Source organism: Fusarium oxysporum, chromosome III (genome assembly GCF_013085055.1).
Source record: "Fusarium oxysporum Fo47 chromosome III, complete sequence".
NCBI classification, from domain to species: Eukaryota; Fungi; Ascomycota; class Sordariomycetes; order Hypocreales; family Nectriaceae; genus Fusarium; species Fusarium oxysporum.
Genome location: NC_072842.1, coordinates 3,756,351 through 3,778,521, shown reverse-complemented (window position 1 = coordinate 3,778,521; position 22,171 = coordinate 3,756,351). Strand labels below are relative to the sequence as shown.

General features: G+C 46.1%; 7 protein-coding genes and 2 non-coding genes across 9 annotated transcripts; 3 read left to right on the top strand and 6 right to left on the bottom strand.

The window, feature by feature from the left end:
* Positions 1–734: 734 nt before the first annotated feature.
* FOBCDRAFT_258786 (nucleotide-diphospho-sugar transferase) lies at positions 735–2,196 on the bottom strand. The gene is made up of 3 exons (XM_031177279.3): positions 1,566–2,196; positions 895–1,490; positions 735–841 (listed from the first exon to the last, which is right to left on the bottom strand). Exons 1-3 carry the CDS (start codon positions 1,978–1,980, stop codon positions 788–790), a joined length of 1,065 nt encoding a protein of 354 aa, XP_031048412.3. The 5' UTR covers positions 1,981–2,196; the 3' UTR covers positions 735–787.
* A 1,321-nt stretch (positions 2,197–3,517) lies between these two features.
* Positions 3,518–3,994, top strand: FOBCDRAFT_271443 (uncharacterized protein; the record flags this gene model as incomplete). Its single annotated transcript, XM_059611459.1, has 1 exon — positions 3,518–3,994. One exon carries the CDS (start codon positions 3,518–3,520, stop codon positions 3,992–3,994), a length of 477 nt encoding a protein of 158 aa, XP_059466983.1.
* Positions 3,995–4,521: 527 nt separating this feature from the next.
* Positions 4,522–8,019, bottom strand: FOBCDRAFT_258785 (uncharacterized protein; the record flags this gene model as incomplete). The annotated part of the gene is made up of 8 exons (XM_059611233.1): positions 4,522–5,464; positions 5,552–5,803; positions 5,851–5,921; positions 6,096–6,242; positions 6,294–6,326; positions 6,382–7,138; positions 7,191–7,668; positions 7,881–8,019. 8 exons carry the CDS (start codon positions 8,017–8,019, stop codon positions 4,522–4,524), a joined length of 2,820 nt encoding a protein of 939 aa, XP_059466982.1.
* A 125-nt stretch (positions 8,020–8,144) lies between these two features.
* FOBCDRAFT_258784 (uncharacterized protein) lies at positions 8,145–9,690 on the bottom strand. Its single transcript, XM_059611232.1, has 3 exons — positions 9,069–9,690; positions 8,451–8,769; positions 8,145–8,395 (listed from the first exon to the last, which is right to left on the bottom strand). The coding sequence occupies exons 1-3, from the start codon at positions 9,550–9,552 to the stop codon at positions 8,167–8,169; spliced, it is 1,032 nt and encodes a 343-aa protein (XP_059466981.1). The 5' UTR covers positions 9,553–9,690; the 3' UTR covers positions 8,145–8,166.
* A 2,227-nt stretch (positions 9,691–11,917) lies between these two features.
* Positions 11,918–16,230, top strand: FOBCDRAFT_238132 (uncharacterized protein; the record flags this gene model as incomplete). Its single annotated transcript, XM_059610181.1, has 4 exons — positions 11,918–13,537; positions 13,591–15,099; positions 15,154–15,627; positions 15,739–16,230. 4 exons carry the CDS (start codon positions 11,918–11,920, stop codon positions 16,228–16,230), a joined length of 4,095 nt encoding a protein of 1,364 aa, XP_059464493.1.
* Positions 16,231–16,493: 263 nt separating this feature from the next.
* On the top strand, positions 16,494–16,583 carry FOBCDRAFT_t77. The gene has a single exon. It is a non-coding gene; the product is annotated as a tRNA-Arg (tRNA).
* Positions 16,584–16,696: 113 nt separating this feature from the next.
* FOBCDRAFT_t74 lies at positions 16,697–16,770 on the bottom strand. Its single transcript has one exon. It is a non-coding gene; the product is annotated as a tRNA-Val (tRNA).
* A 141-nt stretch (positions 16,771–16,911) lies between these two features.
* On the bottom strand, positions 16,912–20,519 carry FOBCDRAFT_218999 (mediator complex, subunit Med5). The gene is made up of 5 exons (XM_031177273.3): positions 19,592–20,519; positions 19,291–19,547; positions 18,671–19,246; positions 18,089–18,626; positions 16,912–18,042 (listed from the first exon to the last, which is right to left on the bottom strand). Exons 1-5 carry the CDS (start codon positions 20,286–20,288, stop codon positions 16,982–16,984), a joined length of 3,129 nt encoding a protein of 1,042 aa, XP_031048406.2. The 5' UTR covers positions 20,289–20,519; the 3' UTR covers positions 16,912–16,981.
* A 337-nt stretch (positions 20,520–20,856) lies between these two features.
* Positions 20,857–21,920, bottom strand: FOBCDRAFT_290589 (uncharacterized protein; the record flags this gene model as incomplete). Its single annotated transcript, XM_054703900.1, has 3 exons — positions 20,857–21,315; positions 21,392–21,768; positions 21,818–21,920. The coding sequence occupies 3 exons, from the start codon at positions 21,918–21,920 to the stop codon at positions 20,857–20,859; spliced, it is 939 nt and encodes a 312-aa protein (XP_054559875.1).
* Between the last annotated feature and the right edge of the window lie 251 nt (positions 21,921–22,171).

The following is a 22,171-nucleotide window of genomic DNA, read 5'->3' as shown; positions in this document are numbered from 1 at the left end:
CTTAAAAGAAGAGTCTGATGAGGCGGTTGGCAAACAAGGTGATCATATTAGTGAAAACAAACCCCCAGAGGGACCACCACCGTGTACAGGAATAGCATAGCTTGGTAAATTAAAGGACTATGAAAGAGATTGGATATTTACTGGTTGAGCAATAGATGGATGAGCTAGGTCAAAATAGCAGACAAACATACGACAGCGGATATGTCCTAGCTGCCACCAACGCAACTGTCAAGTCGCCTACTTATCTGACTTGGAAGACTTCTCCCGTATGAACTTTATCTGATACTTGACACATCATTCTTGTTTGTCGCAATGTTTCTATCAACGAAGGACAACCCAAGAGGTCACAAACGGATATAGGGTAATGCAGCCACAACGTCAATTAACGGGTAACTATGGGTCTACTGTTAAGATCCGTGATTGGCCCGATTGTCGTGCACATCATTGAAACGCAAGTGTAAGTGTGTAGAAGGATAGTAGTCATGTGGTCAATTAATCAAAGGAAGCCAATGACTACTTATTCAGATGAATGATATTGTATATCATCGTATGTGTCTTGCCTCGGCCTCAACGTCATACTCATACTAAGTCATCTCTTGCCGGCCTAGAATAAAACAGGTATCTCATCACATTTATATCTCCGCCTTCCCTTAACGAGCCTGGTGATAATCACTTCAAGCCAGTCCTGAATAGTAATCAATATGTACTCCTTTGTTTAATATCCATTCTTGGTCCCATAAATCATTGCTCTAATACCGAATAGCCTGCATCTGCAAGAAAGGCGAGATCATTCCTCGTACTCTTCCTTGGGCAATATCACCTCGCTCAGCCCGCAAATTTCCTACATCTTGTTAGCTTCCAGCCAAGCAAATGACGGCCGAGAGAGATGTTTACCTTCCGCTTCCGTTTGAAATCTGTATAGAAAGAGTTCCATATTATCCTTGCTGCGCAGTCCTCAGCGCCATCTGACAAAGTCGTGCAGTTGGGCTGCGACTGGAGGCGAAGCTCCTCATCCGTTTGTATCCATGGCTTAGGAAGCGGCCAATCAGAAAAATGGACGAGTTTCGCTTCGTTATAGACAGTGGCGGGATCCCAAGGCTCAGTATCAGAGCCGAGATACCTCTTGTGATTATCTGCACGGAACTCACCCGTTAACAGATCATAGGGACGATGCGGGAGGACAAGGGCACTCTCGCGATACAGGTAGTTCACAATCTCCATATCGAAGTCGTTCTCAGAGGCAGAATCCACCTTGGCCATAATGCGAGCAAATTCTTTTTCAGAAGGTTGAATAAGTATCACCTGAGATGAGAGGATCTCCTTCTCGGGGAACAGCCAGTAGGCTCTTGGCATGGCTACTGGTGCTGGGGGCGAAAGAAATAGTTCATCCATGTCTTGTAAGAGCGTGGAATCAGAATCGATAGAAAGCACCCGGCTGTATTGAGTCTGATTAAAAGCGAGGAGCTTCGTGTAAGAATCGGCCCAGGTATCTAAAGACGGCACTAGTTAGCCTGGTTCGTGAATAAGAAGTATACCGAAATGGAATAATGAGAGTATTCGTTTACCATCTTTATTGTCCTTGTGCTGAACTGTAATGGGAACGAGCTTGACTCGATATTCATCGCGAGCTTTTATGAGCAATTGGGTATCCACAGAACTACCGTTATTTGCCTCGAACATGTGAGAAGGATACATCATCACACGGTCGGCACGACTAGAAAGGCGATCCAACGATTCGAAGAACATGACTGAGTTACAGAGATAGTCGCTATTGGTGACATATTGCGTGTAAGCGAAGCGCGACCAGTCGACCTCGATTGAGCCATGGAATTTCAATGGCTTCTGGGAAAGAAATCCGTTATTTGAGAGGACGAAGAAGACGAAGAAGGCAAAAGTGAGTCCTGCTGCCCATCGATATCGCCTTGATGCCATGAAGCTTGGCGGGAATGGAGGTGTCAGTTCAGCTAATAGTTTTGCCATTTGTCTCGTAGGGCGCGATAGCTGAGTTGTAGAAGCCACTTGCAAGGCATTCAATGGGAGATTTTAATTATTGAGAAGCTGTATTGCGCGAATGAGTAAGTAAACGCTAAGTGCGATGAGACTGTATCCAGGTAGAGAGAGTGGTAGAAAGGAGCCAGTCCTTATAGAATTATACAGTATTGTCAAGTAGAATGAAGCTGAAGTCTAGATAATGAATGTTTAAAAAGGAAACGGGAAAAATGAAAAAGGGAGAATACGAGCAAACCAACAGAATCTGAGTGAAATCCAAAGCCAACTGCCGACCAACAAAACGAATAAATGAATGCTTGCAGCATGGCACCTAATTTAGCAAAGACCCTGGGAAGACACTTTTGTCTAGGCGCTTAGATATGAATTAACCCTGCAAGATTTGTACCTACTTAACCTGCCTAGTTGTGAGAAGAGACAATAAACGTTTCGCCAATCAGACGAAGCCCTTGGGCCCCGGTCGATATTTTTATTTGCGGTGTTCCGACGATCAAGACGTCCTAGCGACCAACACTCAATATTGTCCATGTACCTGGTGTACATGGCGTGGATTAGCATATAAGGCACTTCAACTCGAGACATACAAAAAAATGGCTTCAACCTTCTTCCCAACTGGTTTATTTATCGTCTCGGATGAGGCATACGAGTTTGTGGGCTAATCATATGTTTGCTTTTCTGTCTAAGCGCTGCCATTGAAGACACTGCATTGTCATTTGCACCTGACGAAACATGAGACTATCCTAACAGTTCTCTGTCTGTGGAGAGCATACAGTATTGTTCATTAGCAGATCTTCCCGCACGCCTTAGAGATCTGATTTCCTCATTGCTGTTAACACAGAGAGGCTAACTAGGACATGTCGACTTTTCTATGTACTATACAATGAGTCTTTCAGTGGTAGAGACTCACTTTGCATCCTTGAATACATATCGATCTTATGTATGTTGATTTTGCTCTTGCAAGTTAAATAGGCGACGTCAAGCGCGTAAAACTACTTTTGGCCAAGTCATGCTATAGCTTGTCATACATGAATCAGAGCATATGCTATGTTTTGATAGTGCCTCGGGCTTGAAGTCAGCAGATTCCACAACTACGTCCCATCTTCATCCATACAAAGGAGAGTAGGTAGGAACCTGTATTTCCTAACTATCTTTGGTCATGTGCTTAGTCAAGCACAACAACGGCTCATTACGACTGCGTAGAGCCGCCAGCCTAGTACAACGTTAACCCAGGTTCCAATGACACAGTAATGCTTAATGGAAGCAAATGGGAATATGATGGATACTTGTGATCAACCCCTCCCGAGTTACACGGTGCCTCGTGCTCCCTTCCACAGCCTGGTGTGTGTTGTGTAAGTTGGCAGTTGAAGATGACTCTTTTTACAAACTTAGTTATCATGGCGTCCCTTCATGTATAAAACACTGCAGGATACCACTTAATCTCTCCACGGTCTACTCACTCCCCCGTTCGAACTTCTCATTATCAGCCTTGTTTTCCCCTTACTTGCCCAGCATGACAACCCCTTCTACCCCACCTTTCAATGAACACTCTAGAACCACCAGAGATGAAGACGAAGGCAGGACCAAACCATTTTTTGACGAGGTCGTTAGACAAGGCGTCCTTTTTAAGACCGACCGCCCTGGTTATCCAAAAGGCCAGAGCATTGTGCCACGTCAAGTCAGCTTCGATTCCATGCCAATGTCCGGCCTCACAGACGAACAACTTATCGATGAGTTAAAATTTATCATTGCGAAGAGTACTAACTCGAGGTCCCGAAACTTTTTGGGATATCCGGATGCTACTGTGTGCCCTGCTGCACTTGGGGCAGCCCTCCTGATACCACTTCTGAACCAAAACATGGCGAACCCAGAGACTTGTCCGCCAGAAGCGACCCTTGTTGGCCTTGTGAATTTTGGCAGTGCTGATGTCCAAGGAAAAAGTGACTTGAAGGTGGTAGAACGTGCCACGCAGGCTGATCTTTTCATGTGACTGATTAGTTATATTGTGCATCAACCAAAGTTTATACATCATGGTGTTACTGCTAGCTCTAAGTTAATCTTTCATCATCGTGTAACTTCACACAAACTCTGGTGCCGAAAACTCTTACAGTCTTTTCCTTTAACTGCCTACCTAGTTTATATCTAATTCTGAACAACTTCAATCAACCACAAAGACTTTACTCAAGTGCATCTATTACCTTTACGATATAAGGAAAAGTTTGTGACGTTGTCATCATGTGTTTGTCTTGCGTGGCGGTTTGCTTTCTCTGACTGTAGCCAGAAAAAGCGGTATGGGATTGTATGCTCTTCCGTGTTTCCAATACTTGTACATCCAACACCGCATTCCCACCAAGCATTCTGAATGTGGACATCGGTCCATTGTCATACTTCCTTTCCCAGGTGACCAAACCCAGTTGGCCGTTATACAATTATGCAAGCTGTTAACTTCAAGCTTTGCACAACTGATAACAAACGCAAGCAAAAAAAGGACAGGAAAAAAACGACATTGCACGTCGATCACTCATCAACCCCACGCTTCTCTCCTGTCTGAGGTCCCTGCGACAGGTTTTCCTGATCCTTCTGACAAGCGCGGAGTTGCTCGATTGTCTTACACTCCTTACCGAGAAGTTTCTTGAGATGATGTGGTTGAATCTGATCAAACTCCTCGAGGACCTGATTCCGTCGCTTCTTCCATGCTTCCAACTTCACCCCCTGAGGTCGAGAGGTCTTGGTGACCACAAGTGGAGAGGGGCTCGTGTCACGGCGGGTTCGAATGCTGCAACCGACACCTGCTTCCTCAACTACCTGCTGGACATGGTTACGACGGGGCTTGTTCATCAGGTACTCTTCAGACATCTTTGTGTGGTGGCGGAGAAAGGCGCTGACACGCTCGCAGTCGCTGCAGTCGCAGGGAACGCCGGCGAGGGCCCATGTCCAAGGCTTACGAGGCTCTGGGCCAAGAAATTTGTCAAGAATACCCCGAGTGACAGCTGAGAAAAACTTCTTGTAGGTTGGTGTGCTCAAGGAAATGCTCTCATTTTCGAGAAGGGGAATGATGGAACGCAGAAAGGGAAACCACATCAACTGGAAACTAGCCTCTGAAAGTCTGTCACGCTGCTTGGTGATCTTCGACATGAATTGACCTGAAACATTGTTCGACTTTGTGCTGGCCTTCAAAAGTCCCGAGAAGAAGTCTCTCATGTCATTGTGCGTGACTGCATTCCCCAGCCTACGCTGAGCCCACATATTGGGAGTTAGCCAAGGCGGGAGTTCCCTCTTCTTTGACTGCTTAAGGATTGTTGTTGGATGCTGTAGCGAAGCAAAGTCCTGAGATTCGATCAAAGAGCCTGCCATAGTTCGATAGAGATCCATGCCCTCTTGTCGAGGAAGTTTGTCCTCGTCAATCAGAGCCATCACTCGGGCCAAGGTCATAAAACGGAAGCCAGGGGCCAAAGGCCACCTCTAGAAAAGAGGTACGACACTTGGGAATTTGTTAGCATGGTGGGAATAGATTATAGGGGAGGGAAGGAGGGATATATTAACTTACAGCTCTTTCAGGAAAATAACCGGGTGCTCAGAGTACAATGAAAAGTCGGCCGCAGGTGAAGCGTCATCTGTAGTCGCTTCAGTAGGGCCATCTCCGTCAAACATATTCTGCAGCGTTTGACGAGTCCACTCCAAAATTGGCCCAGGCGTTGGAAGAGCGTCGGTGGGTAAGTCACTAGGTAGGGGAACAAAGTGAGATACGACCTTGCGCTTGTGTACCAACCCATCCTTTGAAGCCATAGCAAGCGAGAGTCTCGTGTACATTAGTAAAGAAACAGTAATAGATGTGGTAGAACATACCCTTTTTTGAGCTTGTTGAAATTGTCTAAAGTCTTGTCATCATCATCGGGTTCGATCATCCATTGTCTTAACTAGGTAAACAAATCAGATGGTATAATCTTGTAGAATTTGGCCAGAATGTCCTCAACAAAATGGTATCGCTCATATTGTAGGGCAATTCTGACGACCTTTGGCAAGACAGACTTATCCTTCATCAAGTCAGGGTAAATTTCCAACTTGGGCATTACATTCTCAACGAGGCTGACCATTGTGTTGATCAGGTGGTCTTGCATATCTGGCTGAGAGCACAAGTGCACAATGTACTTGATCTGCATCTCTGGAGACGAATCGCGATGGCTGTCAAGCTGGCTAAGTAAGCCAGCAACCGAGCCGTGAGGGACAATAACGATGGTCTATTCGTGAAAATCAGTGGGAGGTACAATTGAAACAAGGATCATACTTACGCTTCCACGATACCAATGTGTTGCTGTTGTACCCTAGTAGCATAAGTTAGCAATAAGCTATCAGCTAGGATTTTGCCCAAGTACGCACGGAGTTGCCACTGAATTCATACGCTTTCTCAGACTTCACACCCTTGAAGGCACTTGGATCAAGAACGTAATTCTCCGTGATGACTAGGTCATCTGTAACGGCGTCACCTTGCAAGTCTCTAAGAGTCTTGAGTTGACAAACCGACTCGTCAACTGAATATAATGGAGGGTGATAACCTTTGAATGGGTCTGGATAGATGTCAAGGGTCCTGGCCAAGGCCAAGGACAAGGGATAGAAAGCCTGCATCTCTGGCTCTGCAAAGTCTATCATCCCAACCTCCTCTCTCTCAAGCAGTGCAAGAAACATCGTAACCGGACATCCTTCCAATGCTTGTTGAAGAGCCATGAACCGGGTCATGTCTGCTCCCTTTAGCGACTTTTGGGAAATGTTGGCTTGAGTATACTCGTGATCTAGGACATGGCATGCATATGGAGTTTTGCGATCCTTTTGCTCCTGCGCGAGCCATCCTCCAACACATTCACGGAGGGGCTGCAGTTCGGTTTCTGAGAATGTATCAAATGTGCGAGGCGAGGATTGGCCGATGGCGAGGTTATAGGTAAGAACCCAGCGATAACCTGACTTGACGGGAAGGACCTCGTGGTGAACATCCGAGTACCAAGCAGCACATGAAGCTTGGCTCTTGTAAGATTCATAGACAATATCCTCGCCGCAGTGCTCCAGAACGACCTCTCCACCTCTGTGTTTCGATGGCAGACTGATGGCAAGGGTTCCAAACATGTTGGGGATTTTCTCCGTGCTGGCGACAACGTTAGCTCGGCTGGTCATACGGACAGGAAGTATTAACGTACTCTGTGTGTGCCTTGAACATGGCGCCCTTTTCATAGAGAAGCATCTTGTAGAGCCCGGCGTGGATAGGCGTGTTGATGCCCATCTTTTGAGCGACGAGTTCACACAGTTCCTGGAGGTAATCGGACCATTCGTCTCCGCCAATAGTGAACTGCTCAGGATCAAGTTCCCAAGTTTTTCGGACTGAAGTGTCAACAATAGTGTCACTTCCTCTCCCAAAGGGCGCTTGTCGTGCCTGAGTGATGATCTTCATTGCTTGCGCCTTCTTGAGTGGAAGTTTGATATCACCAACACCTTGAACAGAGATGTTGAAATCCTCGGGAATTTCAATTTTTTCATCGAATGCAAACTTGCCCACGATCTTGATGTCTTTGATAGCCTTGAGAAGATTGACTTTGAAGTCATCTTTAGTAGCTATCGTGCTCGAGTCACTTGCAACGCTCTGCTTGTCTTCGTCGTTGTCTGAGCCGGAGCCAGATTCTGTAGCAGGGCGGAGCCATCTTTCGTGAAGGTAACACGATCGGAGATTTGGATGAAAGCAAGCCAAAGGTTGTGTTTACCACTATTCCGAGAGTTGTTGCGCAAGGGGTAGAGTATCGACCAATGAAGTCTAGGTATTTTTGGTGTATGCCACCGCGAATGTGAAAAGAAAACAGATCCAGAACGAGGATGAGAGGTATTAAATAGATTACGAGGGTAGCTCATCTGAGCTGTCATTATGTTTAAGCGGCCTTTGTTGACTTTCATCCTTGCAGTGCGCCACACTGTAGAGCAAACGAGCCTCAAGCGCCAGATGCAGGCACTTGCTGGCAGTGGCAGAACAAGGAACATATATTACATTGGATGAAAAGTAAAGTCGGCGAGAACAACGCTTTCTAAGTTTAGAACGGTTTTCAGGAAATACAAGAACTGGTTACCTAAACAGTACTCTTACAACGATCGTTAGATGTAATGGGGTTTTATACTACCCAGGGGCTCTTATATTAACTCCTTGAAGAACCTGTCCAACTTAGCCTTTCCATCATCTTTGGACAGGAAACTATTTTCATCTTTTGCACAATTCTCTTGCAAACACATGTACTTATTTGGCCCAATGTTTAATGGCTTCTTAAACTCGAACATGGCGCTTATACCCGCCAGCTTGAGTCCGCATTCCGAGCAAAAGTCCCGTTCCTTTTTGTAAAAGGCTTCAAGACAAAGCCCGTTCCTGCAAGAAAGTCAGCTTGATGAGCACATGGTTATCGAGACAAGCGGCCACTGACTCGTCGGCAACACAAAGATACTCCTGTGTCCCGAAAAGGGACAGGGCGTAATCTACTGTTGCGTCTAGCCCTAGAAGCCCTTCCAAAAGGTCTTCTTTGTAGCAAGCTCTCGAAAAATCCAAGAAATATTGCCGAAGAGAAGAGCGGCATGACGATGAGCAGTATGATGCTGCTAGTGCTGGGTCCTTCAAATAAAGTCCGCTTTCTACCGAATCTCGACCGAGGACGAAAGGGCAGTCAATGTCTGTTGAGAGAGCTTGGCGACATTCTTCGTTAACGGACTCGGGGATTGTGCCGTTCCATGGCTTGTAAGCGGTAGCTGAGTGAGTTGTGAGAGTGAAGACTATGGACGTGAAGATTGGGAATCGCATGATTACGAGTAATCGAGGAATAAGGAGAACGATTGACATATAAGAAGAGGGAATTGTGCTGAGAACGAGATCTCTCATGTGAGGTCAATGCATTGTTGGTCGAATGTCAAGATTACTGGATCGATCCACTCTTCATTTAAATTCTATACCAACGCTCCATGATGCTAACAACCAACAGCCAGTACTCCATGCTCTCACAAATGCTATAAAAAATCACAAAGAAATACGGAGTAGGCAGCCTAATCACCTCCTCCACCACCGCCTCCGCCTCCTCCACCATCACCACCACCGCCGCTGCTTCCACCACTATCTCCTCCTCCGCTTCCTCCGCCCGAATCACTACATCCTCCTCCACTACTGCTGCCTCCATGATCTCCATGGCCTCCATAGCCATGACCGCCACTGCCTGAACCATCTTCTACTCCTCCCCATCCCCAATTCCCTCTATCCCTGTGCCCATGACCGTGACTGTTGCCAGCTGTGTCATCCGAGACTCCTCCATACATGTTTCCAACGGGGTAGTTTCCACCATCAGTGGTAGCTGGGACATGGTATCTTCCCCGTGGAGGCCCAGCAGAGCTTGCCTTGTTTGTAGGTGTTTTCTGTATATGTACTGGAGCTGTATAGGCGCGTCTTGGTATAGGTTCGTCAGGTGTTGGCTTTGACTTTTCAGTGTCTCTTTGCTTCTTCCGTCTTGGGAAATATTTGGTAAAAAGATCTTTAGGAGACATTGCAGTGGAATTGTGGTGATTGAGGACCAAAATATCGTATGAATTTGGGCGCGATGTTTGCCCTTTATACCTATCGAGACTCACTTACAAAACCGCCTCGGCTGTGTTGGTGCTAACTAAAATGGTATCCATGGTGCCATCATCTTGACCTTCAGCCAAGTCGGGCGTCTTGCAGCCCACCTGACTCGGCTCAAACCGAACCGTCTTACGAGCTTCGAATATTCTAACCAAATGGAGAAAATAGCTTAAACAGAGCTTATGGTACTTTACTAATGCCTAAATGTTAGAAGTCGGTAGAGTAAGACATGCGATAGGATGAGACGAAGCTTATCCTTGTAATTTATGTATGCGCTGATATCGCTAATTCACGAGCTTGACTATGGAAGAACTTATAGGAGCCCAGAACATAGCTCGCAGAATAAGAGACTCTCCATCCGTTCTTCTATAGTCAAGCTGAAAAGGACTCCACATTTGATACCATGAGCTTTATGGTCCGCCGTAGAGCCGTTAGATACCTCTCTCCACTTCTAACCGCCCGGCTGATATCGACTTCTTGCTCAGCCCCAGGCTCCTCGATAAGCCAGACAAAAATGCCTGCTTTGGAAGAATGACGACACTTATTAGCTTGCTAGCGAGGCTGATTTCCTGGGTTGCGTAACGTGAAGAGAATGGTCAGTGTGGCCCGGGGCAGCTCGGCAGTTCGTTCATTGCCTTGCAAAGGTATAAGACACACACAAACTGCGATGCAAAGAACCTGAGTCTTGTACTGCAACAACACCTGTTTATTACAAGATAACAGCAAAAGTTTTAGAACTAAACTTAGGACTGACGGTACGACCCAACTCCATTACAGTCGCTGCGATTGTTATTGGGCCACAACTCTTCAATGCCATTGTATAGAATTTGGTTGGAATAATTTACTACTGTCCTTTTCTTAAGAATACACTTGGCCGGGGCATTGGCTGGCTTGGGTGGATAAAAACAGCCTGCCGCCTTAAAACGTATCTGGCGAATTACAGAAGCTGTTGCCGGCATCTGTTTCCGTATAAAAACAAAATCATGGGCTGTTATTGGAAAGCGCCTTACACAGCCGAACCTGAACAGGATACCTAGGACCACTACCTGAAGGACTTCTTCGCACTCTCCAACCTCACCTCAACAACCAAGTTTACAGCTACAACATAACAAAATGAGTACTTTACCGGTACTTAATATATCAAGCATAATTTTCCGTTATTCTGGCCTTGTCGAAAATCTCATAGCTATCTCTTCAGCAGCCCGTGTTCCGCCAGGAAGTCCCCCCTTGCGGTATATATACGATCAACTCCTTGCGATCCAGTCGGAACTACAAGATGGCCTCCTTTCTTTACAGGAGGAAAGAGCCCTATCGGCTGACAGAAACTTTACTACGATACTAAAATGCGCGAGAGCGTGTGCAAGGGACTGTGGTACTCTTCTTAAGGCTGCCAAGACAAATCTCGAGAGAGAGACTCAAAATGGGCAAGGGGGATAGTTCCTGCAGTTAGTTGATCAGCTGTTCGTACCTTCATATTTTGGGAATCTTCAAGGCTCGATCAATGAGTATACTCGACCAAGTACTCGCCACTTGGCGAAGTGAGTCAAACCAGTCTTCATTCTATTGATCCATACTAACATGGATAGCAACATCATATGCCATGTGCATGACCAATTGAGAGACATTGAAAACCGGTTCAGCGTTTCTCTGGGATGCAATGCTTTTGAAGAGCTCCAAAGGTCCACAGGCCTTGTTGACGCTCAACTCGGCCAAATTCCTTGCGGAACAGAGGCTTGGGATGAAGTCTGTGACAGACTGCAACACATATTGTTCAAACTTCACCACCTACAGACAGCAGTCCCAATGTTATGCGCCCTCAACCATAGCGAGAGATCACTTCGCCAGAGTAGGATCTCGACAGCTCTTGAGGGAACGTTCTCCTGGGTCTTTCAAGAACAAACAGACGATGTCATCAATGCTCAATCCTCGCTGCGTCGCTGGCTCACTTCAGATCAGAGCCTTTTTTGGGTCACAGGCAAATCATGTTCAGGGAAATCGACATTGATGAAATTTGTTTCTGAACATCAGGATACCCGGACCTTACTGCAGAAATGGGCTGGGCATAGGGAGCTATTGATCGTCAATCACTACTTTGATGCTATGGGTCTACCAATCCAGAGATCATTTGAGGGACTTCTGAGATCCCTCGTATTTGGAATTCTCAGTGCAAAGCCAAGTCTCTTGAAGAATTCGCCGTCGAGTCTTGTTTCAGCATCGAGCGCCCTGCCGGCAACTTTCAAATTCGGACATATATTCAGCTCCATAACGAAGAATGCTGTTCCAGTCAAAATGTGTTTCTTTATCGATGGGCTGGATGAATATGAGGGAGATCATGCAAGGCTTTGTCAACTGATAGAAGATGTGGCAGCCCTCTCCTATGCCAAAATCATTGTCTCTAGCAGACCACGGGGTGCATTTGAGGATTCATTCGGTAGTTCTACTGAAACCACACTATCTCTGGAAGAGGTCAATCGAGGTGATATCAACAAATACATCAAATTTCATTTGGAGGGAAGCCCTTTGCAAAAGAATAAGGACTGTTCGAAGTATAAGGATCTTGATCTCGAGTCCCTCAGTGCTCAAGCACAGGGGGACTTCCTCTGGGCTGTTTTGGTAACTCGTTTTCTCCTTGAGGATCCGTCTCCTTTGGTTGATGCCTACAACGGAGCAGAAAATGTTGAAGACATCCCCCACAACTTATCAGGCCTAGCAAAGATTGTGGCAGAATCCCCGAACTTACAGTGTTATGGAAAAGCTGCTGAGTATCTGACAATCGCTCGCGAAGCAAAACGATGCCTAGCTGCCGAAATTCTCTTCTTTCACAACCTCGACTTTGCCAATGATATGTACGCTTTTATGACACCAACGGACCTTTTATCGCCCCATGACGAAGATACAAAAGAACTACATCACCAGATTCGTCGTGACATCATGCAGACATGTAGAGGACTGCTGGAAGTTGTCGATGGCCAAGTTGTCTTCGTGCATCGAGCTGTTTTGGAATTGATACATTCCGAAGAGTTTTGTAACTTCTTACTCACAAAGGTTCGGAAAGGGTTCGATTCTGATCTCTCAGTCTTCAAAGCATCCGTTTCTTGGTTCAAGCGCAAACGTTTCAGGAGCGGCGAATTCGTCGACTTACAGCCAGAGCCTGCAGCGGTCAGTTTAACATATGTACAGAGCCTTTCAAAGTTTCATAAGAAATTAGGGAGTACCTTGCCGGATTTTCAGGATACATTCAATCACCCAGTCGACGTTTACTGGATGACAAAGGCTGTCAACATCCGAGGAGGCTTTCACAACGTATGCAAGCACGAAAGATGGCTGGATGTTATCAAAGACTTGGGATATAGCGACGATACTGCAGTATCAGTTTCAGACCCACTCAAGAAGCTGTATAAGCGATGGCTTCATCCATACGAAGAGCACCTGCACCGAAAGAAGCTAGAAGAACACGATCCTATGAAAGATATTGAAGACCTTGTTGAGAGCTTAAGGAAGTGTCTTGAATACGCACGACGTTGCGATCAAAAGGAAAATACTGTCGCCACGACTTGGGCACTCCTTGACAACGTTGAAGAAAGTCTGTTGTCCATGACCGCGAGGAATCAATTCAATATATCGGATGTATCTATGGCAAGGGGCATTTACCGTCATCTTGTGATTGAATCCGGTATCCAGAGATACATCGCGAACAAACTCTGGGTTGATCCAGGATATTGTGATAACAAATATTCACAGAAGTACCGATCACCTCTATGTTCTGCGCTTGGAGCGGCACCACATAACCTTCATCCTGCGCATCTAAGTCCAGAGTCTATGGATAGATCACTCTTCAAATCTCTTCTTGCTCTTGGGCATGAGCCAAATAAGTTTCACCATACAGGGGAGACACCCTGGGTGTCTTTTGTGAATACCCATATTCCTAACACATTGTCCAATTCACCCTCGGGCTCAACAAGATAAACATCAATTTGATAAATGAGATATCTATTCTCATGCTTGAACATGGGGCCAGGCCAGGGGATCATGTCGAACTTCTAGACAAGAAATCGAGGACGTGGAAAGTTCCAATTTGGTTCAAGTTCCTTATGCTGGCCCATTGGGTACCGGCTTTTCAACAAGCCACGTTCGAACGTGTTTTCAGCATGATGTTGGAGAGAAACCCAGATATTCCAGATTCCAGAGCTTTAATGGAACTCAAATCTGATGGCGAAACATATGAATGGATTCCTTTTCCATTATGGACAATCTGTGCTGACAATTTTGCACTACCTAACATCTCAGATTCTAGCCCATCTGATGCTGGGTTTGTATTCAGGATATTTGTAGGAAGCTGTGAAAAGAATCTGAATAACTTGGAAGTATCTGAAAGGTCTCGAAAATATCTTTCGAGTTACTTCCTTCCAGACTACCCGGAGCTTGGAAGACAAATACTGATGCTCATTCCCGGAAGTGACTCTAGGACGATAGGTTTCACAACAATCACCTCGGCCACGCGGCACGGAAACACAGAGAGCATTAGTGGTCGAAATTCTACGGTTGCGACTTCAATTGAGCTTCCAGAAGGTATCGAAGTTGAATCTCGTAAAGAAGGTGCAGTGTGCATTGGTGCGAGAGCAGAGGTGGATGCAATCATTGACGAAGTTGGCTCGATTCAGTCAATTGACGAGGACATTCAGTCACACAACAGCAGCATTGCACGAACTCCAGGCATCATCGCCGCTGAGCGCCAAATTGGTGACTTGCTTTCCCGGCATCCGGATCTCCGCTTTATCATTGATGTATCCTCAGAACTTATGCCAAAGGAGAGGCTCGAGCGCAATATTCGGAGATCACTCAAGCATTTGTATCTGAAACTCAGAGAACAGACGGAAAAGCACATCGAAATCCAGGTTTTGACAACTCGAATGCTTAAAGGGCGAAGTTCAAGGACTAGAATCTCAAGAAGAACTGTCGATGGCGAATTAGCATCCCCATCTCCAAAAAATAGCAACGAAGAAGACGAAGAAATCCGGCCGAGCTTCCGGAAGGATCGAGCTTATCTCAACAATTGGATATTAAAAACGGAACTGTCTGCGAGACCAGATGAAAAGCCTCAGCAGCCAGTAGATGCGGCTGATGATACCAAGCTGACAGAAAGTGACGACGACATGTGTGAAGAAAGAGAGAGTGATTCAGAAGAATTCCAAGCAGTTCAAGTCGCAAAAGAATTTCTCATGAAGGGTCCTCCTTTTCAGGCGTTCTTGGCACATCTTGGACTCTCATTATTACCTGATACTCTCAGACAGGTCATGCAATTAGCTGCCTGGGATACCATTGAACTGATCGATACTCCGGCTGAAGTTTCAATTTCTGATGAAATCAAAACTTCCGTGGAGAAGCTGACCGGCAGCCCCTGGGATTGGTGGCCACTCAAACCGCCGGAGGTACCTTTGCGAAGGGGCTATGTGCGAATGAACTGGGCTTGCGTGAGTTACTACGAGTATAAGACACTTTCTATGTAACCTCCTGACTAGAAATAGCATTGCGGTAAGCCGTTTTGGGTACATATTACTCCTTCTCAGGCACAAATTATTGATAGAATGGTCAAGAACCCCACCACGTTCGCTGAAGACCATTGCAAGGCCACTCATGCCAGGCGAAATACTTTCCAGAGGGTCACGGCATGGTTCAAATGGAACTCTGGAACCCTTTTGCCTGTTTCGACTCCAGTATCCCAAGATAGTCAACAACCGTCTGGTGTGGGCGGCAATAACCGAATCCAACAGGGGGTCGCTACTACAGAGCAGAACAACATCCCGCCAGTGACTATTGATGATTTAAGGATCTTATTTGGAGTACCAATGGGGCTTAAGACGCTACATGTGATCCCAATCCCGGTCAATCAACCAGACAGCAACGTTTTTCCACAATTGAAGGCTGAGTATAGAAGAATGCGAGGCCGATGGAGAGCTTGGTTCTCTTTCTGGCAGCTCAGTCACTGCAATTTCGTTAAGGTAGGTGCATGTTCCTATGAAGTTTACATTCTCATATGTCAAATGCCTCAAATTGATCTTCCAACACATATCAATAACATGTTCTGGTAATATTCATTGACAATTCATTAGTTTGAGAGCATTGCCCGTAACATTGTTGTTGCTTGTGGCCAAGATCTGCCAAAAGCGAGCGACCTGGACTACGATTATACACCAAAGCCACCTCAAGCATCAATACCACCTGTTCATCCACATATCTTCGAAGCTGCATTCAACAGCTGCACTGGGGGTAAATGCCGAAACCCCTCTCCCTTTCACGACTGCTATGAATTTGAAGAAACGACCTACATAAAGCGAATTCCGAAGAAAAAGACACCACTTTCTCCGGGAGCGATTGACATGCCTATTTGGGGGCTCGAGGCCCGGCATTGCATCTCGTGCTTTCACGTCATAATATACCACTTGCTTATTCTGGTTCCTCCTTTTGTGTTGTGGGGATGGTGGATGAGTAGGCATCCCGATGACATACAGAGCGCATCTGTTCCCATGACTATTGTTTTGGCAATGATTTCTATGTTTTGGAGTGCTACTGGAATTATGAAGCAATTTCGTGGCGAGCCATAGTTCTATGGATGGGTAAATCTGAAGATCTATGCTGAACTTATGACTTACGGATATGAAAACACGGCTGCTGATGATGGAACTGTTTCATATAAGATATCTACAGAGCATAGAGGACCCTGCTCTTAACCGAACGGGAGGATAGAAATTTATTGTATGCTATGTTCGAGCTGCAGCTACTACAAACTTGGCCCCTCCTGGATACTGTCCTTCTCGTTTGGAGAATGAGAATCGTAACAGAGACGACTCAGACATGAACAAGATCAGGCCGCGTGGCCTAATGGCTAAGGCGCTAGATTTCGGTCTTCGGCAACTGATCCCTCTAGAGATTCCAGGTTCGACTCCTGGCGTGGTCGATTGACACAGCTGATCCAGTTTCTTTTTGCATTCCTCTGCTCCTGTAGGGAAGAGGAGCAATATATTTTTTTTTTCACCTGATGGAAGATAAGAGATAGAATGAGCAAAAATGTGGTTCCGCCCGGGATCGAACCGGGGACCTTCTCGGTGTTAACGAGATGCCATAACCAACTAGACCACGGAACCTGTGATCATCGAGATTAATCTCTTGGCGATTGCTGGTTGGGGCTTCACTATTGAGCTACAAGTTCCCGATACCACCGTGTATTCGGAAAATAGGCAGACCATTTTGTTCACCTGGTAGTTAAAATAGTCACTGATCCAATATTGAAGGAACATACGTCTATTCATACCCATACCATACGCCTGCCCATGATATTAGACGCCTCTCGTCTTACTAAAACGAGTTACCAATGTCATCCCAATCAAAGTTATCCATGTCCTGAGTATCGAATCCTTCAAACATGGCAGCATCCCCTGAAGGATCCAAGCTTCCTCCATCATTGGCAGATCCAAGTCCCAGGTCAGATGGTACACCACCCATACTGACATCAAGAGTCAAATTATCGACAGACATATTGTCACCCTGGACACCTGAAGCCGCAGCAGCCATGGCATCTCCAAGTGCAGCGGTGTCACCATCGAGGTTGAGAGACATCTCTGCAGTTTGGAGAATTCCTGGAGGCTGGGGGATGATCATCTGTGCTTCGACACGACGATGTAGACGTACAACGATCTCGGCGAGTGCTGGGTCTTTCTTTTGGAGTTTCCTACAGCCTTCAGCTTCGACTTTGAGAAGGTCACGAAGACTACGCTGACGCTGGACCGGTGGAAGCATGTTTCCGTTTGCATCGACAACTGCAGGGGCATCTTTCGCAGCGTCAGGTGCACAGATCAACGAGATAGCCACGTCGTAGACAATACTGGCACTCCCAGCCTCTGTGTGTTGTCGAATCTCCTCCAAGATAACGTGCAATACTCGTTTGGGGCCCATTATCTTCAAAGCAGCCAAGATTTGTCGATGGGTATAAGAAGTCGGCATACTGTTCATAGCGGGATGAATGCTCCAGTGGACAAGACCTTGGATGGTAAGTTTGATGGCACTAGAGAGACCAGTAGGAGGTGTAACAGTCCAAGACTCGAGCTCATTGAGGTCAGTCCCTCCTGTCCGGCGTGACAAGGGGATGCTATCCTTGAGAGTCCGCAAAAGAGGTTCAATGTCTTGATTCTTGGGATCTCGACGTTGGTATGTTCGTAAAGCATGCTCCAAAGGCTTTGCAATGAGGTTTTTGACGGATGAAAGCATTGTGCTTGCTTCTCCCGAGATGGAACTTGGAAGGAGGATGAGCTGCAAAATCTTTATGATGGACTTTTGTTCCTTTTGGTCGATCCAGAGATAGTCCGCCAGGAATCTAATCGCCGGCACAAGAGATGGCAATAAGAAGGTATCCACAAGGTCTGCCTGGTTGTCAGTATAAATCGCTTAATTGGCAATGGCACTCACATTCTATGCCTCCCTTGAGGCTTTCGTCGTTGAGATAGCCATGCGTGTATGCAACCACAATGCTCTGAAATAGAGGCGCCACAACAAGATAAAACTCTTGCGGGGGGCAAGATGACATTAACTCGTCACCAAGGCCACCGGCCTCAGTATCAAATAGTCCATGAATCCATCCGTTGAGATGATCATTCTCCCTTTGAGTGAGCTCATTACATTGTCGTCCAATATGTCCCCTGCCAATAATCTTAGCAACCCAAGAGTCAGGGCTGGCGATGCCAATGTCCACTGCGTTTAGGTTATACCGATAGGTGAAAGCCAAAACCAGCAGTAGAACGGCACCAAACTCCTCGTACACAGGCTGATACTCTTCTTGATCATCTTCGTAACGCCAGTTATCAAGCAGTTGACACAGGGGTTCAAGGATGTTCGGAAGCTTCTCAAACAGAAGAATGACGTCTAATGACTGTGGTTTTGCAGCAAGTTGACTGCATAATACTTTCAACGACATCGTTTCCTTACTATGACATGATTGCCGTAGCACCTATAGCTGTTAGAAGTAAACAATCGACGAATGAAGGCACTTACCTCAACAAGTGCTTGGCATACTGCACCGACATTGCCGTCCATCTTGTCGAGTTCCCGAACGAGCCCCTGAATCTTTTCGGTATCAGACAAACAGTCTTGCACAAGCTTATCTTTGGAATGCTTCTGTAAAGATGGTTCGTAGGAAAGAGATATTTCTCCCAAAATCCTCTCCACGTGCTCCCTTTGCACGAGGCCATGCAGTACACATGCAGCGCAAAACTCTTCTCTAATACTTTCCGTATAAGGGTTATTGTTTCTAGACTCGTCAAACATGAGTGACGCTGTAGGAAACAGGCTTGTATCCACATGGCTCAGTGCCTCCGTGATGCAGAATTCAGCCGATGTGCCTGGGAAGCCAGGGGGCAATAGCTGATAGAGAAGTATAGGAACTTTGTTGATCAAGAATGATCTCAAAAGATGGGCGTCTTTCTGTCCCTCATTGCGGAAAACCGCGTTGGCCAAGATATCAAACGACGCGAGAATCAGGTCGATGGCACTGGATTGGATATCTCCTTGATACTTGTTGCTCATGTATGAAAACAAAGCATGGTCATCTAAAAGAGGACGTGCAATAAGCTAACAAATCAGTATAGCCATAAACCCAGGGACATTAGTCTTACCGCAGCGTTTAGATAGATGTACAATCCTGCCCGAGTGTTGCTGACTGGAATCTCTGCTACAACAAAATTGTCCAGGCCAACAGCTGAATCCAGAAGTTCGTCCATAGCAGCATTAGTAGCTTGCTTCTTCTTATCGGCGGGATCAGAGCTGGCAAGGATCTCCGTTCGAAACTGCTCGAGCTTGTCTGTTATTTGCGGCACGAGCTGTAACGTTGGCACAAAGCTTGCCAAGCTTGCAGACATTTCTTTCCGGACGTCTGTACTAGTCAGCATGAGTACAATTGAGGGGCAATTGTATTACCTTTGGCAATTGGTTTGCTCACAGCTCCTACAAGGATATCGTTCTCGCACATCCGCAGTAACAGTGCGACCAGAGCTGCCCTCGACGACTCCATCTCATCCCGTACCTGGGCTGTGTGCAATTGCTCAAGCATATCAGCTGCAAAAGCAGTAGTGAAAAGCACCATCAATTTGGAAATAATCCTTGTCATATCCAATGCCGTTTTTGAATCTCGTATTGCTTTGCCTTCTACTACGGACTTGGTAATCCCGTAGAAAAGTACCTCTTCAGCCCAGTAAGAGCTCTTCCATCGAGTAACCTTCTGTTTCTGTTCATCCTTTTCTTTATCATCGCTTTGTTCGGTCTCCTTTTCGGTCTCCTTGCCGTCATTGGCGTTCGGTTGTTGTGCATATGCATGTAAAGACGAGTATTTGTATAGCGCTTTCAGTATTGATGGTGCATCCACGTAGCCGAGCCTTGTGAGTACTTGTAAATATGGAGGGATTCGAGGGTCGAGACTATTATCGTTTGATGGTTGAGGACGAAGAAAGAAATCGGCGACGAGGGCGGGAGGTAGAGGATGTTGATCATGGACGAGTCGAACGTAATTCTCGAACTTCTCTGTATCGAGACGTTGAGAGATACAGCGTGCGACGAATTGAGACCAGTATTCTATGGCCAAGCGCATCGCTTCTGCGGCTGCTGCGCGAGAGTCCATGGCGAAGGGATATTCGTATCGATGATTAAATGGTTGGTCGCGAGATCGATCGATGAACAAAGGAGCCTTGGATCGCGTCCATAAGGTGATCCTTCAGGAAAGACGCCCGTCTATTCAATTAGGCGCCAATATACCAAGAAATTCCAAAACAAATGTATTATAGTGGCGGAGATTTGCTCTCCCAGCGTCGGCGCATAAACTTATGTGGATGTAAAGCTTGAGCTGTCGCGGAGTCGATGGCCTTGGTGTTGACTTTGGTGGGACTCACTTTGGCGCGGATTTGTTCCGCGCTGAATAAGACTAGCAGGACCATCAACTTGGACAAATCCAATCGCCATAAACTACCAAAATATTAATAGAAATTACATTATTACTGAGTCTTTCATATTATGTTATTACTTCTGACTACCTTACCTATAAGTACCGCGGCCTAGAAGGCTAACAGTCGTTGAAAGGTGAATGCACATTAATGGGACCATTACCACTACGTTTATGGCTGAGATCTGTAGTTCATATACCACATATTGAGCTGCCCAAATTCTATCCACCAAAGCGGTTAATTCTGATCCTACACTTTCTTTGTTACGCCAGGCTCAATCTCTTCCAAAATACTAATCAATTCCTCCCAGACCTTTCTGCACATCTCCTCCCCCTCATCTCCCTGCATAATCTTGGGTAGTTCATGAAAAGCGCCATTAGACATAAACTTCCCGTTCAAACTCTCATCTGCGAACGCTCCAGCCAGTAAGGCACGGGATCCCACCTCCGGAGTTCGTCCAAAAAGTGCAAGAAGGCCTTTAAATATAAGATTGAATGGCCAGGGCGTGTTATCGAAGAGTGGTGTGCTACAGAAGCCAGGATGTACGCCGTTGACGACGATATAGCCTTTCCCAGATGCTTCAATAGCTTTGGCGAGTTGGGTCATGAATATGAGTTGAACTAGTTTTGTCTTGCTGTAGTGTTCGAGGACGCTTGGCTGCTCATCAAGAGCTTTGATGAAATTTGGCTCTTGTACAGGAAGGCGGCCCTAGTATAGTCAGTGTATATTCATGGTCGTTCACGGAGGACTCACCTCAAAATGCAGCGTCAGAAGACACAATCACAATATGTGGAATAATGTTGAACCTGTTCGACGTCTGTCTCAAAGCAGGGAGAACAAGAAGCGTAAGTAGAGCCGTCGAGATGACATTGATGCTCAGCATGGACTCATGACCTTCGATAAGCGCACGCTTAAAGACAAGAAGACCTGCATTGTTAATAAAGACGTCCAGTCGGTCTAACTTGTTGACACGATCTGCAAACTCGCGAATACTATCGTGTGACGCGAGATCCAAGTGCCAGACCTCGACGACATTTTGTTTTCCAGTTGTCTCTTCAATGTCTTTCTTTGCATGGTCACCTTTCTCAAGACTGCGACATGCAAGGATGACTTTAGCAGCACTGAGTTGGGTAAAGTGTCGCGCTACCTCGAGAGCAATCCCTTGGAAATTATTAGAGGCAGGCAATGAAAGAAGTGAGGATTCAATTACCGCCGTTTCCGCCAGTGATGATGACTACTTTGTCTGTGCAATCTTCCTCTTGCGATGGTATTGTAGTGAATTTGCCATGGATCATATTCAACAAGAACGACATTTTGGTCAGTTGACGCTGATCGAAGCGAATGCCAAGACAAAACAAAATGAGAGTGTAGTTCAATTGGTTGATATTGGAGCCGATCGTATCTGTAAGTATGATGGATCGTTCTGTCAAATGAGATGATGAAGCAGTGAGATTCAGATGTTGCTGCTGACGAATTGTCTGACAGGTCAATTTCAGCCGAAGATTGGCTACATTGGTCCCCTGTCTGGACATAACCACTCACTGAACACAAGTTGCACCGTTAC